This window comes from Drosophila albomicans, chromosome 2L (assembly GCF_009650485.2).
Source record: "Drosophila albomicans strain 15112-1751.03 chromosome 2L, ASM965048v2, whole genome shotgun sequence".
In the NCBI taxonomy this organism is placed as follows: domain Eukaryota; kingdom Metazoa; phylum Arthropoda; class Insecta; order Diptera; family Drosophilidae; genus Drosophila; species Drosophila albomicans.
The window spans coordinates 6,402,193-6,417,838 of record NC_047628.2 but is presented as its reverse complement, the minus strand read 5'-3'; the positions used below and the strand labels follow the sequence as shown (position 1 = coordinate 6,417,838).

The 15,646-nt window shown below is 37.2% G+C and overlaps 2 protein-coding genes across 6 annotated transcripts in view; one reads left to right on the top strand and one right to left on the bottom strand.

The window, feature by feature from the left end:
* The window catches only part of LOC127565176 (lachesin), a 59,498-nt gene that overhangs the window by 36,085 nt on the left and 7,767 nt on the right, over nucleotides 1-15,646 (bottom strand). The gene's annotated exons all lie outside the window — the stretch shown is intronic.
* Nucleotides 7,642-11,216, top strand: LOC127565175 (probable glycerol-3-phosphate dehydrogenase, mitochondrial). Its single transcript, XM_052002516.1, is given in 2 exon segments — nucleotides 7,642-8,520; nucleotides 8,522-11,216. Coding segments are annotated over 2 exon segments (3,276 nt in total). The 5' UTR covers nucleotides 7,642-7,758; the 3' UTR covers nucleotides 11,036-11,216.

Here is a 15,646-nt window from a genome sequence, read left to right as displayed (position 1 = left end):
CGCAATTAATGGTAATGAATGGCGATGCTATTGCTATTGTTTTTGTTTCTGTTTTTGATTTCAGTTTGCCAGCTATTAGCGGTAATTGTAGACTTTTAAAAGCGATTCAGCTGAGTGAAATTAGCATGCCCACTGGGCATAATTTTCCACAAAGAAAGCGTAGGGCAAACACACACACACATAGGTGGGCGTGGCTGGTCATGGCCCTAGAGCCAAAGACACACTCTGATTGTTGGCCACCCGTAAACGAAAACACCCACGTGTTTACAAGCGTTAAGCGGAGCCCCATTAAATGTTATGGCCAAGGCTGGAAACATGGCCAATGGCTGCCAATGGCCAACCAGGTGATAAAGTGTCGAATGTGGTGTGGCAGCAAAGTGACCAAGGCATTACACAACTCCGACTTTCACTGGCCGAAAGGAGCAAGCAAAGACCAGAACGAGGACAAACTTTTTCATGCCACATTTACTTACAGCTTTTTCGACTGAAAGTCAAAACGTTAAATAGGTGTGAAAGTTTGTCTGATACTCTATGAAGTAGTTGAACTAAAGTTAAAGTGAAATTGAAAAACTTACGAGCGGCCAATATGTTTTACTAACTATCCATAATTTTAAGCGTTGCTGACTTACCTGTAAAAAGAAAAGATGAATATGATTATTATTGTGCATTCCCATCACATGTTTGTATAACATTTAATATATTTTGTATTGTGAAAACTGCTTACTTTTATTCTTTCAAATTTGCTACAAGTCTAGGCTATAGTAACTAGATTACAAATTTTTTTTTATCTTTATTGTATAATTAATATTAAATTAACTTGCTATTATAGAAAACATATTTTCATTTGGTTGGATTCGAGTATGTGGTATTTTTTCAGTCTTCTTACTGTTAAATTGTTGTCTACTAGACTTAAGGCTAAATTATTTTCGTGGTTATGAAGTCTATCGATGTATTATATTAGAAATCTAGCAAGTTTTCCCAAACATAAATAGTCAATACTTTTGTTATTCAATTGTATTTTCCAACAAAAAGTTTCATTAAAATAAGTGTAACAGAGGTAGAGGCTAGTCGACTAGCAAGTCGCTATTGGTATTATCAGTCGTTGGAAAGTGATCAGCAATCGTGAGAATTAGATCAGCAGTCGCCAAAAAGTAAAACAGTAACAACATCAGCGATCAGTCTTAACGAAGTCGACAGGAAGCTCTATTATTCCAGTATAATCAAAGTGTACTATACATACAAAAGTTATCTCTATAACCAAATGAATATTTATGATTTTCCGTTTATAACATTTATTCAATTATTCTAAAACGTTGTCTATTAATATATTTAAAGTACTTAGTTTAGCAATAACCAAGCTGCTTAGAATGGAATTTTATTAGGTGATTGATTTTCACTTTCACAAACCGGAACTTCACACCTGAGAACATATTGAGCAGCGAGCTGTACGTTGAGGTTAACCCCAAGACCTTCTGGTAACCACATGCTTAAAGTGCAGCCTGGCATAAAGAGGCCAAGGGGTCAATGGAGGGGCTTAAGGAGGTCTCGTGAACGTGAAATATATGTGCATGAGTGTAACAATGGCGAGGCGGAGGATAATACAAATATTCGGTGACCACGAAATGGCCACCGAGGCCACAATTAAAATGCCCAAGAGCACAAAACAATGGGCACTCACTGTTCAGTGCTCGATGTTTAACGCTCACTGGTTAATGCTTGAGCCTGAGCCTGAGCTTGAGCCTCGTGGCCTTAGCCCCATTGAGTCATTAATTTTGGTATTGCAATGTCAGTTTGTCCGCATCCACATCGATTAGTGTCCAGGGTGTATTGTGCTGCCACTGACAGGCTGACAGTCATGTCCACATCTATTATTTTCAACTTAACAATTGGCCAGGACATGGCACGCCCACAACTTAAACAGCGCAGCAAAATAGCAAAGCACTAAAACGGTAGAACAGCTAAAAAGGCGACACATTGGACTCGCCGCTAAAAACTGCACAAATGCCATCCTACAAGTTGCTTCCTTCCGTTTTGTGGAAGCGTTCCCGACTCGTTCCCTCTCACCCCTCTTGAACAATACTGCGGCAAGGTGGCCCTTTGTTTAGGGCTGGTCGGCTGCCTACCCTTGGCCCCCGGTAATATCTTTAATGTCTCGCACTGGCGAACCGTGTGTCCAGCGGAAATGACAACGACAGTGGCAATTACATTGTTGCATGACACAAATAGTGTTGGGCGACAACAACAACAACAACAGATAAAATTTGCTAGCATTGTCCAACAGTTTGTTTGCCCCAGACCAGTGCCACCATATGCCAGCCAGGTTGAAAGGTTGAAAGAAGAGGGAAGAAAAATAGAAAAGCAAAAACAAAAAAAGTATTGTTAAAACGAAAAACATAAAAGCCAACAGCAACAACCAAAAGGTAAAAATTTAATTGATGTCAAGTCGTAAAAAATGCGGCAACATTGCCACGTTTATTTAATTGTTATCAAATGTCCTTTATTGACCCAGCCAAGCGCATGTTCAGATGCCCATTAAAAATGCATTAGTAGGGTATATGCAACGTGCAGCCAGTTGGAAGATTTTAAATATATTTGTCGAAATGTTTTTTAAATTAAAATTAATAATTAAAACTATGTATATGTGCCATATTCTTACAGAAATTAACATATTTCATCAAAATGGATTTTAAGCATTTGAAAGTTGTTGTGATCAAGACTTTTATTTGTTGTTATTTATAATGTTCATTAAGGGATTTATTATATCCTTTATAATACAATTATATTTTCTAAATATATGTATGTAATTCTGAGTATCTGCTCGTCGTTGGGTTGAGTTGCCCTCAACTTGTCGTTTGCTGGCCATCCTTTATCTAATCACACACACATACATCTGCATGTAAACACATTCACACACACACACACGTAAGACCCATCAGCGAGTTGCAAGCTAATTGCTGCAAATTAGCGCCTTTATGCTAAGGCACCCGTCTGCCTGTCTCTTGGCCATGGCCAACTGAGCATTACCTGACCATTGAGTCGCACTTGGCGTTGAAGTCGGGGCGCGTCTGTTATGTTGCGTGTGCCTCCCAATTAGGTTCTGTTGCCACACACAATAAGGCAACTACATTTGACTGAATGAGACATTTATTGCTCGGCCATTTGCATTTCAATGTCAATTGTTTGGAGGCGTGTTTGCAGCGAATGGAGGCTATAAATTTATTAAAGTGCTGACAGAAATATTTCACAAGTGAATTCAGTGAAATACTATTTATCAAAATATTAAAGTTAACAATAAATTTAAGACAATGAGCAATGATCTTCCCCTAGAACTTTGTAATCAAATTAAATTAGCAATTAAAACAAAATGTGAACAAATCCCAAAAAAGAAATGTTTGTGGGTGAAATAAAGAAATGTTTGTGAGTAACTAATTTAATCTGAAATTTTTAGTTTATTTTATTATTTACAAAATCAAAACTGAAATAGAAGACGTGAAAATTTGCTTTGAATTTAGCAATTTGTTTAAATGTAAAAAATACAAATGGAACTATTTAATTTTTTTTACAAAGGCTACAAGGGAATTCTCATTTGGCTTTTTATTTTATTATATCTCTATCTCTTTAATCTCTGAAAGTTTAGGTATTCATTCGGACGAGCGGACAGACGGACACAGCTATATCGTCTCGGCTGTTGACCCTGATCAGGAATATATATGATTTATGGAGAAGAATACTAAGCAAAGGAATGGTATTTAATCCTATGATCATTAAAGGTTAAGATAATGTATGTAGGCAGCCAAAGTATTACGCATTTTACGATCATCATTAAAAATATGATATTTATAATATTTTCTAATCTCAATAAAATAAAAAATTGAGAAAATAATTAAAGAAATTTCTGTAATTTGAATTGAAGTAGAAAAAGTGTCGTTAAGCTCAACTGTTGCATGGCAAAAGCTTCAAAAATAGCTGTTCTCAAGACGACAATAAATCACACAACTTTCTGGTCAGCATGCAAGAGAAATTTGTAGCCAATTTGTTACCTCAAATGAGAAGAGTGTCAACAAACTGTGCCACCAGAAAGCGACAGCCTCCATGGATTTGAAATTGGCCTGTGGCAGGAACAATTTATGCCACTTAAAGTTAACACCTCGCTGATTGCCCGACCAAGCGCAGTAAATCGTTTATTTTAATTATATTAATTTTCACGTACTTTTTTTCACGCTCGAAATAAATAAAAAATAAGAATAATATTAGATGTATCCTATGAGTCTGTTTGCATTTTGGTGATTTGTTTTGTTTTTGTTTTTGTTTGTGTTTTTCTATTGTTCACCAGCTGGACAGGAGCAGACGACAATTTGTGTCGTTGGGTTGTCAGGACGACAACAAACGCAGGAGAAACAGAGGGAAACAACACAACGCGTAATAATAAATGAGAAGTGGAAAAGTTTTGCCGCCAACGTGCTTATTGTCAAGCTCGGCCAGACCGTAAAAAAACAAACTTCAATAGCAATAAGGCGACAAAAAATGGGCGAAAAACAACAGGCAGAAAAACATAATGTCCGACCAAAAGAACAACTGGCAAAAAGTTCAAGGCACTGACTTTATAGCTGCAATAATGCCGCCAAGGGTCGGGGAATCGTCGACCCGACTCGCGGAGGCGGCGTTGTTGTGGACAAGGTGAGTCGCATGCCACAAGCGAAAGAACCAAAAAAAAAAAAAAAATAACAAAGCAAATGCCGCCCAGTTGCAGCTCAACAGAGTGGAAAGGGGCATGAAGACTGGATTGCAGACTAAGGAAACGTGTTGAGGCACTTTGGTGAGCTAACGAAATGTAACAAAGTGCCAGGCGCAGTCGTCTGCTCTCCGGAGTCCGGGTCCATTGTCCCAGACAGCCAGCCGCTGACGTGTCCTGGTGTCCTGATGTCCCGTGTCCTGGTGTTTGTGTCCGCGTCCGTGTTCATGTCCGTGTCGCTAACGGGCCTGGTTTGTTATGTGGCTTTTGCCGGAAATTTGTATTTAGGCGCCAGCTCTGTTGTTTTTGTTTTAATTTTTTTTGTTTTGCCCTACAGGGTATGACTTTAGGCCAGTGTAGTCTGTGCCTCCGAGGCATGCGTCAGTTCAGTTATTACTCAACCAGACACACTAACTTAAATTAAGCTCTTTAAAAAACAAAATTAAGAGCAAATAATAAACTACAATAAAACATTTAATTTTGTATGATTTAGGTATATTGAATGCTTGAAATACTGATATCAAAAATAAAAAATGTATCTAAAGTATTTTTACTTAACTTAAAAGCCAAAGTTTTAATAAATATGAAAAGCCTTTTAAGGAATACTAAAGCTAAGCTGTCAAAATAGCTTACAGATTTTATTTGAAAGAAAGGCAAATTCTTGTAGCTGTAACTTTAATTTTGTTTTATCTATAATTGCATTTTATCATTCAATGATTATCACAAAAGTTGTAAAATATAATTTTCAAATAATAAAATAATGATATATTTTTAATGGGATTAAATTGAAAATGAAAAGAAATACAATTTTTTAGCTTCCACATAATTTGAGAACAATTCTGAAATAACAAAAAAAAAACAAAAGTCTTAAAACAATATTACTTATATTATATTATATTAATTTTGGTTTTTTTCTAACTGTATTTTTACATCATGTAATTATTCTCCTAAATTATGGAATGCAATTTTCATATAAAAATATTAGGATAGATTAGAAATTGAACAGTTTTGCTGTGATTACAGAATTCACCCTTTAGTGAATATCTGCTGCCGATGCAATTAATCTTCGATTCGATGAAGCACTGGGAGTATAGTTAATGATACAGTCAAGGACAATGACAAAAGGACACAAGTGGGCAATGGAACGATATTTATGAGCACGCAAACACAAGCCCCGACAAGCCGACACTTTCGATTCTCTGAGGGACTCGAGGCACAAAACAAATGTCGCTGTGGCTGAGAGGAATGGGAAAGTGACAGAATGACAGGCGGGCGACGCATTAATAGAGTCAATAGAAAGACAATAGTTGAAAATTAACAAATGAATTGAAATTACTTAAACAAACTCATTAGCGTGTGAAAGTCAAAAGCGTTCATCAAACTGCCCGCACATTGTTGACACCAATTGTTTTTGGCCATTCTCGTGCCACTTTCCCACTCCCAATGGGAGCTGTTTTGGGGACATTAGAGTAAAGCCCAAGGGGCGACTCAGGTGACAGGCCTCGAACGGACAGCCCAAGACATCACACAAATGGCAGGAGTTTTTGCGTTTTCAAATTATTACCTCTCGCCTAAACATTCGGGCAACGCCTGGTCGATTGTTTTCTTGTCCTGTCGTGTTCAGGATCCGCCTTCCATGCCCACTGAATAGCGTCAATTTTTTTTTTTCTTTTCCCCCATTGCATGTAATTAAATTTTCCAACCTTTATGAGTTAAGCATAGTAATTTTGTGTCACATTCCCGTCTCCTGCCTCTGGTCGGACTTTAAATTGACGTAACTGTGGCAGGTCGTCTGCTGCCCACCTGACATCAATGAAGATTGAGTTGTGTAAGCAGCGAGGGAGACTGGGGGAATAATTCATTCAGCTGACAGCCCGCATATCTATAATTTTCATTAATTTTAATTGGCATAGTTATCAAAGCCGTGAAAGTGTTGAAGATGACTGACTGCCTGACTCTGGGTTGCGTAATCCGCCTGCATTAATTATAATGATTTTAAAGCGATTATAAAGAAATTATATAAATTAGCTGCGCTCTTTTTTCTGTATTTCTACAATCGGTTTATGCCGCATTAATGCGGAGAAAAAAATGCTAAATTAATAGAAATGACACCTAAGAGAAGGAATATTAAAAAACACGATTAATTTAAAAAAGGCATTTAACTGTTATAATATTGAAAAAATAATTTTATTACACGTCTATCATGTTCATTTGCTTTAGACGTGTTTGAGTATTATCCAATTAATTGGTTAGTTTACAATTTTGTGTTTTTACTAAAAGATTGATTGATTTATTGTTAAAAATATAATATAAGCTTTAAATGAACATCATTTGTACTTTTTTAGGATTGATAGAAAAGTACGAATTTCAGAATAGGGCAATTCAGAATAGGTACTCAATTTTTATTTACAATAATATCAAAATTCCTTACCCGGAAATTAATAATATTTTATAAAACCCAAACAGATAGAAATGGCGCTCATTTCGATACTACAAAAACCTTCGCGAAGGCGATTTAAAAATTCAAATCTTTTTTAACACGATATATTGACAAACACGAAAAACAAACCATTAAGAAAGCTAGATTCGAGTCTGCTCGACATTATGATACCCGCTTCCCATATTCAATAAAAGCAAAATAGTGCGGTATTTCTTAAATATACCAAATTAATATACCGGAAAAATACTGAAATATACCGGAATCTGTATTTGGTGTATTGATATATACTTAAAATAAAATACATATACAAGTTTTAGCAGATTATTAACCAAAGCCGTTCAATTGCGCTTGCTCCAGACAGAAAGTTTTAATAGACTTCTCCTAAGGTGTACAATATTTCTGCAGATAACCCATAGTACCTTTTTCATACCATTTCTCCAACGCCTTAAGCGGAGTATTCTTTGCAATGCCTTTCAGAAAATATTTTAAATATTTCAAAATTTTCGATTAGTTTGATTAAATTCTAGAAGTTTTCCCATTAAGGCTTTCGCTCTGAAGCAATGTCGAGCATTTTTCTGGCATCAAGATGTTATCACGAATCCAAATGAGCCTGGAGCGATGTCTTCAGGGGCATCCACAACGCTTTCTTTCTTCGATAAGCAACATTTTCCGCCGCAATCGCAGCGATGGCAATGAGGAGTGCTGGAAGCTCCCAACACGACGACAACACTTGAAATGCCTAAAAGAACAGAACTTTGATGTTCTGGTCATCGGCGGAGGCGCTGTTGGTTGTGGCTGTGCTTTGGATGCGGCATCCAGGGGCCTAAGGACGGCGCTAATTGAGGCCGGCGATTTTGCAAATGGAGCCAGCAGCAAATCGAGTAAATTAGTCGAAGGCAGCACCTCACACCTGCAGGCGAGCCTTCGAGGAGGAGATTTGCAGCAGATCCTCAGGCTGCAGCAGGTGCTGAGCGAGCGTGCCACAATGCTGAAGATCGCGCCACATTTAAATCGAGTGCAGCCCATGCTGATGCCCATCTACACTGCCTTCCGGCTGCCCATTCTGTGGCTGGGATTGAAGCTCTACGATGCCATGTCTGGCATGTCGAATCTGCGTGCCTCGCACTTCCTCTCGAAGGAGGCAACGCTCAACGAGTTTCCCCTTCTGCGTCCTCACGGACTGCTCGGCTCCTTAGTCTACTACGATAGCCAGCTGGACGATGCTCGCATGTGCCTAGCTTTAGCTCTAACGGCTGTAAAATACGGTGCCACTGTGACCAACTATGTGAAGCTCAACGAGTTGTTGCCCGTTAACCAGGAGAGCAACTGCCGCAAGGCCGTTGTTCGAGGATGTGCTGACCGAAGACTCGTTTGTGATCAAGAGTCAGTGCCTGATCAATGCAACTGGCGCCCAGACAGATGTGCTCAGAAAACTCGATGACCGGCAAGTCAACGCCATTGTTCAGCCCACGCTTGGAACTCATATGGCGCTGCCCGGTCACTTTAGTTCATCGCAGTGCGGCCTGATCTTCCCTAGCGGTCGCCAAATGGATGGACAGCCTTTCTACATGCTTCCCTTCGAGAATCGAACTCTCGTTGGCTGCCTCGAAACTGAGCCTGAGGAGCCGCGGCGAGTCTATCCAGCTCCCAATTGCGAAGCAGTCGATTGCCTTTTGGAGCAAACACGTCAAGTGCTCAACGATTGCGTTCTGGTGAATCCGGATCACGTGCTCAGCTCCTGGTCAGGCGTAATGCCCACCATCATGTGCCCCAGCTCAGATGCTCAAAGTGAAATCACTTCCAACTACCTCTTGGAGGTGAGTAACAACAACTTGATTACCTTGGCTGGTGGCAGCTGGAGCTGCTATCGCGTGATGGCCGCTGAAGCGATCGATACGGCCATAGATCTGTGCTGCTTGGAGTCACAGAGTGAGACAAGCAACACTCACTACGTGTTGCTCGATGGTGGCGAAGAGCATTGTCCATTGCTGCCCATCAATCTGGTGCAAAACTATGATCTGCCCCTCGATGTGGCACAGCATCTGGCCGACACCTATGGCTGCAATGCCTACCAAGTGCTCTTCAAGACCACCAAATCGGAGAGGCAACGACTGCATCCGAATTTCCCCTACATTAAAGCTGAAGTGGACTATGCCTGCCAGCGAGAATACGCCTGCCAATTGGTGGATGTGATCGCTCGTCGGTTGCGAGTGGCTTTTGTGGATGCCTCGGCGGCATTTCAGATGCTGCCCAGCGTGATGAGCATCATGTCCAAGCATCTTTGCTGGACAACATGCACGCAGAAATTGCAGCTGAAAGCGGCTAAAAGATTCCTCATGCAGCAGATGGGATTAGGCACGATAGTCAAATACAATCCACTGCCTAAAGAGGAGAAGAAGGTCGAAGAAAATCCACCAAAGGATAATCATCAAGAGCCTCCTTCCTGTGACTATTGCAGTATTTTGGCCAAGGCAAGAAGCACAGCTAACAATGATGATATTCATGCTCTAGGTACTGTCATTCATCCAATTGTGGCAAGATCTCAGACGATGGACCAAAATGAAGCATTCAATAGTGAAACATATTTGCCCCAATATCATAAAGGTATTGCTCCGCGTTATGTTGTCAACAAAATGGTTTTTCCAATCCAATATGAAGATGAGGATGATGATGAGAATGATTTAGAAGCAGAAGCTTCACAAACTGACAAGGACTGCAGTGAAAGTTATGTTGCGAAAATGGTTGAGGATGAGGTTGAAAATGATAATGATGATGAAGTTCTGAATGATTTGGAGGCAGACATTTCCCAAATTGACAAAGACTGCAGTGAAAATGATTCCTATAGAACTGAAGAATATGACCAAGCAGAAAGAGATAAAATTGCTGAGGAGAATTGTGAAGCAAAAGACATCAAATCGAATAAGAACACGTTGGGTTTCCTAAGCCAGCAGCAACCCGCCTGCATTCGTCATTATTCTAATCCCTGTAATATACCCATTTCATCGGATAGCAAATTGAATTCAGCCAATGTCCAGCAGCCTAGCAACATTCAGACAGTTGCAAATTCTAAACCAGGGGAAACTTCAGAAAAACTAGAAAATACTCCTGAACCAGCTAAAGCTGAAGCTGCCAAGTCTCGTTTAATAGAAAGGCTTACTAAGCAAAAACAATTACCAAATCAGGCCAGCCATAAAATAATCAAAATCAACTCTAAGCTGCCTAGCAATAGTAAATCAAATACGAGAGTTGTCAGCTCTTCTACAGTAAAAGCCAATTCCAATGAAGTGCCCAAGATAAACCATCTAACTAAAGTAAGGCAAGTAAGGAATATTAATACCACGAATTTAAATGGGAATTCAAAGATTGACAACGCTCACTACATGAAGCTATCAGAGGAATTCCTAAAACCAAACCACTCCAACCGAAAGTGTTTTGAAACAAAGAGGCTCGATATAAAACGTAAACCGATTGATCCCAAATTCGCTATGAAGAAATTCAAGTATCCGAGCAAACCTCTCTCGCTCGACGATCAAAGACAAATGTTTAGTCCAAAGCGTGTCGATGGTTTATTTACACCAACAGCCCAACTGGAAGCTCTGCTCTCCAAGAATACGTATTACGAGCAGCTGAAAAGAAATGCGGATATCAAGAGTGTACCAAAAAGTAACACTCGAGAAACAACCAGTACAAGATTAGCTAATAACTACAAAAAATGGCAGACTATTAATCCAAATGTGAAAGCCACACCTGATTTGGTGGTAAAGACACCGACATCTATTGCAAGACCCAATAGCGGGCTAAGCAAGAATCCAAACACGAAAAACACTTTCAATATACCTCACATTAATCCCAAGCAACGATAGTCTTCAAAATTTCTATCTATTTTCTCTATATCAACGCAATCGAACACAATAAGAATACACTTGTATCATGAACAAGTTTTCTTTTGTATGGACTGCGTGGATATTGAGCGAATTAGCAATTGAAGTACTGTTGAATCTGTGATATTGTCAATAAAAGTCGTTTCCACTGGGTGTATTAATGGGTATTTATTGTATGTTTAAACCTACAACTTATTCAGAAAAAGCACTAGGAAAAATGTTGAAAATGTATCATAAATAGGCGATATTAAATGATACTAAAATAATAAAAGTACATTAAAAATTCAATAAATTGGCGTCGTTCTACATCGCTGAATTATAAATAAAATCACAAACTTAACAGAGAAAACACATTTATTTTTGGCTGTGACATCAAGAAATTTGTTAAGTAAACACATATTTCGAAATCCTTCTTTCAAGTTTGAAAAACGATCTAAATTAATACAACAATCATTGAAAGTCACATGTATTCGTTTCAGTCATAAAAAACTCATTTGTGTAGCTAACGAGCGCCCATTAGTCAAAATGGGAGGCACATTAAACTCGTCAGACGCGACGCAGACACTCATTCCAAAAAGATACCACCCAATCAGACAATAAATAAGGCAATATATGAACGATAAGCATATACAGCAACGCCCACATCGCGCCCATAACAATAATTCAAAATGGGTAAAATAAAAATCGCTTCCGCATAACGTGGGCGCATCAGCATCCCTCAGCGACCCCCAAACCCTAGAAAAGCAAATTTGGTTAATTTATTTGAAAAAAAAAATCGAAACAAGGAAAATATTTTAACGACATTTGCTGGCGTTGCTTTGCTTTTATTTTGGGCAGATTGAGGCACAAATTAGCAATTAAATGGCTAGACGAAGTCAATATCTTAACATATTTAGCATAAATAATTTAAAAAGGAAGCAAACTAAGCTAATTTCATAAATATATTGACGGGAAATACTTCTTAGATTAACAAATGAGCAAGCTATTGAAAGAATGGTCACATTGCATACTAAGGTTGTATGGGAGCTATAGTATATAGTCTTTCGATCTAGCCAATTTTTTTACTATGTATACAAAATATTTTTACGGGAAGTATTTTTGGCCGCAACTCCCCTTCTACTGGCCCAACCACTGTGCATTGTCATGTATTAAATAATACTATTTTAACTCAACTATTGTTTAACTATAATCAATTCTAAGCCGTCAAAATTCAACTCAAGAGAACAAGTTAATGTTTTCATATTCATATTAATAATTTTATCCATTTTTCACCATTTTTATTCTTAGATTGCTTTTGTGCAATAAATTGTACTACTCAAGCTTATGCCATTTTGGTGGTGCTAAAATGTAAAATGATTTCAAATTACGAGCCCATAAAATATTGCATTCATATAAAATTTAACCTAAACACGAGAGTAATACTTTTCTACCTTTGCTTTGCCGGTGGTCTCCACAGAGGCCATAAACAAACCTATTAGGTTGGCCTAATGTGAAACACTTTCACTTCCAACTCCTTTTTCAGCTCTTGAAAATTCTATCAAGCGTCGCTATCGCTTGGTATTTTTATGCTGATTAGCTTCGTTAACAATTTGCAGCACGCGAAACTATTTCAACAATTTCAACTTGAAACATAAATTGCCCCACAAAAGGTCTATGCCAGTGTTGGCAAACTGAGTCGGGAGTCAGTGAAAAATTTTAATAAGCCACGCCGCATGCAGTTTTTTTTGAGGAAGTGCTACGTACTCGTAATATAGAAAAATGCATGCGCCACACACGCGAGTTTGTAATATTAAGAAAATTCCTTCTCGCCAACGAACTGCAGCTATTAAAGCAACACACACACACTCACTCACTCTTCTCTACTTTCTATGCGGTGCTTGTTAAAATGCAGTCAAGGACATCAGTGAAGAGGCGGTGAAAAGAATGCTTTAAAACGCGAAACGTCTGCCGAAAAAAAAAACACTCACAAAAAATAAATTCAGGAACAGAAACATTTCCATGACAGGAAGTATCGCACAAAATGGGAATAGCAAAAAATATAAAAGTATATAGAAACGTCAAACGGAAATAACGAGAAAATAGTATGCAATAAAATGTACTTTACTGTACTCTCAGGACTCGGAGGCGTTCCTCTTAAATAGGAAACGTTGACGGAAGGAAGTAAAATTCATATGTGCTTTAAATTGCGTTCTGAGTTGATGAGTAAATGTGAAATGTGTGTACAGAATTATTTCTAATAAACATATATAAATTGCTATATTTATATATATGCAGAAATATGTTTTTCCTCATTATTATTCATTTAAAACATATATTTGTTAAGCTTATTTCCATAGTTGTTACCATTAATTCTATAATTTTAGCTTGTTTATTATTATAAACTATAAACAATTGTTAAAGTATTCGCTTAAAAAATATATTCAACCCGTGAAGCATTGTTGAGTTATTCTCTGTGAACTCTTATTAAAACAAATAAGAAAACTACAGTAGAGTGTGCTCGACTGTGGGATACCCCCTACCCGCTAAAAAAAAACAACATATTCTACAAATATACCAAAAAATATCTCACACAAATATTAAAATATGCCTACGGTAATATTTGGTATTTAGATATTGTACTACTTCAGCTGGCGTTTTTTGTTATACAAAAGTATTTCATAAATAACTTCGTAAAGTTATGGTATCCTTCAATTTATGACATAACTATAAATAAGTTCTTCATTATTTGCTCCATTTCAATTATTTCACTAACACTCATAATTAAAAGTGTTTTTATGAATCAACTAAATAAAATGAATAGATAATTACATTTAAAATAAAAGCATGTTGTTAACTAGCTTTCACTTTGAAAAATATTTAATTTCTTTAAAAATAAGAACATTTTGAAATACTTAGTTTAAAATCAGTTTTTTTTTTTTTATTATGCTTAAATGATTATAACTTTCAGCAGCATTGTGCAGATTCTGTTTAGTTGCCTGACACATTTCTATACACAGAAAAGTAACTACAACTATTCGTTTGGGTAGCCACAGTGCAATAATATTTTCGCTTTACCATGCATAAAATCATAATATATTTTCAGATGGAAGCAATAGCAGCAGTACAGGCATCTGTGTTACCACCAAACACGACTTGTCCATGTGCTGTGAGAGAATATGAGAATAGCAGAGTGGGCCAAAAGTGGCAGTAAAACAGCGAGCGAGCAAGCGAACGAGCCAAGGACTTGAGCATTGGGCCAAAACGATAAGTGACAAACATGTAAGGCAAACAAATGTATATTTTATACATATGACATGACGATGTTGCCCCATCGGCATCGGAGGGGGAGGGCAGCTGAGGGGAAGTTGTTGTTGAGATGCACAACTGTCAGATAAGTGCGGAGAGCATTTTACAGAGCATCTTTGCCCGCAGGTGACAAGTTAAACGTCTTGTAAGCATTTGCATTTGTACACAACGAGAAAAATACGAAGATACTCCATCTCTTATGCGGGGGCATGATAAAAGCAAATTTGCTAAAAATAAATAAATTACTAAACCAAAAGACAGCAGCAACAGCAACAGCCACAGCAAAAAGAAACATACTTTATCTGCAGTTCACTTCGTTACTCGTTGTCTCTCGACCAAAAGCTAAGCGAAAGACTTCAAAAGGGTTGCTGTTGGACTTGGCTTTAGCTTTGGCTTAAAGCATATTTGATTATGTCATAAAATATGCTCAAGCATCGAGACTCCAAGTTTGCAAGAAAAAAAAGAAGATAAATTTAAGAAATATGCAAATAAACTCCTTTTTACCAAACCCATTTTATCATTCAACCTGCTTCAAAAGAACTCTTGAAAATCATTTTTCTAAATTTTTTCTCTCTTTTTTTAAATGCCCAATTTGCCTTGTTTCCATGTTTTTATATTGAGGTATGAAAACAATGCATTTGAAATTTTCATAAACTGCAACAAATTTGACTCTTGATTGCTTTCAAAAAAACGGGATATATTTGATATTCCATGTATATTCGCTTACACATTTGTTGATTCCATTTTATACAATCGAAATGAATATACAAATTTCAAAGCTGAGGTATTTTATTGCTAAACAAAGTTATCGAGCTAAATTTAAAGATAACAATTATTTCTGGGTTAAAAGTGTCTCTCACTTTAGGAACTTAAATTAGTTACGATTACAATAAATTTTACAAAAAATATAAAGTTATTTATATAGATACAAAACTAACTAACTAACTAGTAAAAACAAATATGTAAATTTTGATGTGAACATTGTTATTAATTTCACTATGTATTTTAAACGTAACCTAATGAATATTAATTTAAGGAAGATTATTATATTGCAGAACAATTTTTGATTAATTAACATATTTATTTGTTTGCCATGGGCGTAGCTTAGAAATCGGGAGTTTTTAAAATAAATTATAATTATATATGAATTTGGTTACACTTTTTATTAATTGTATTTCTCATTATTTTATGAACTTTAGCAAACTCAAAATAACTTTTTGGGGATTTCGAAAAGGTTATAACATATAAATGGAAGCCACATAAAAAACAAAAATGATATCATGTCCGAAAAATTTCACTTTCTTAATA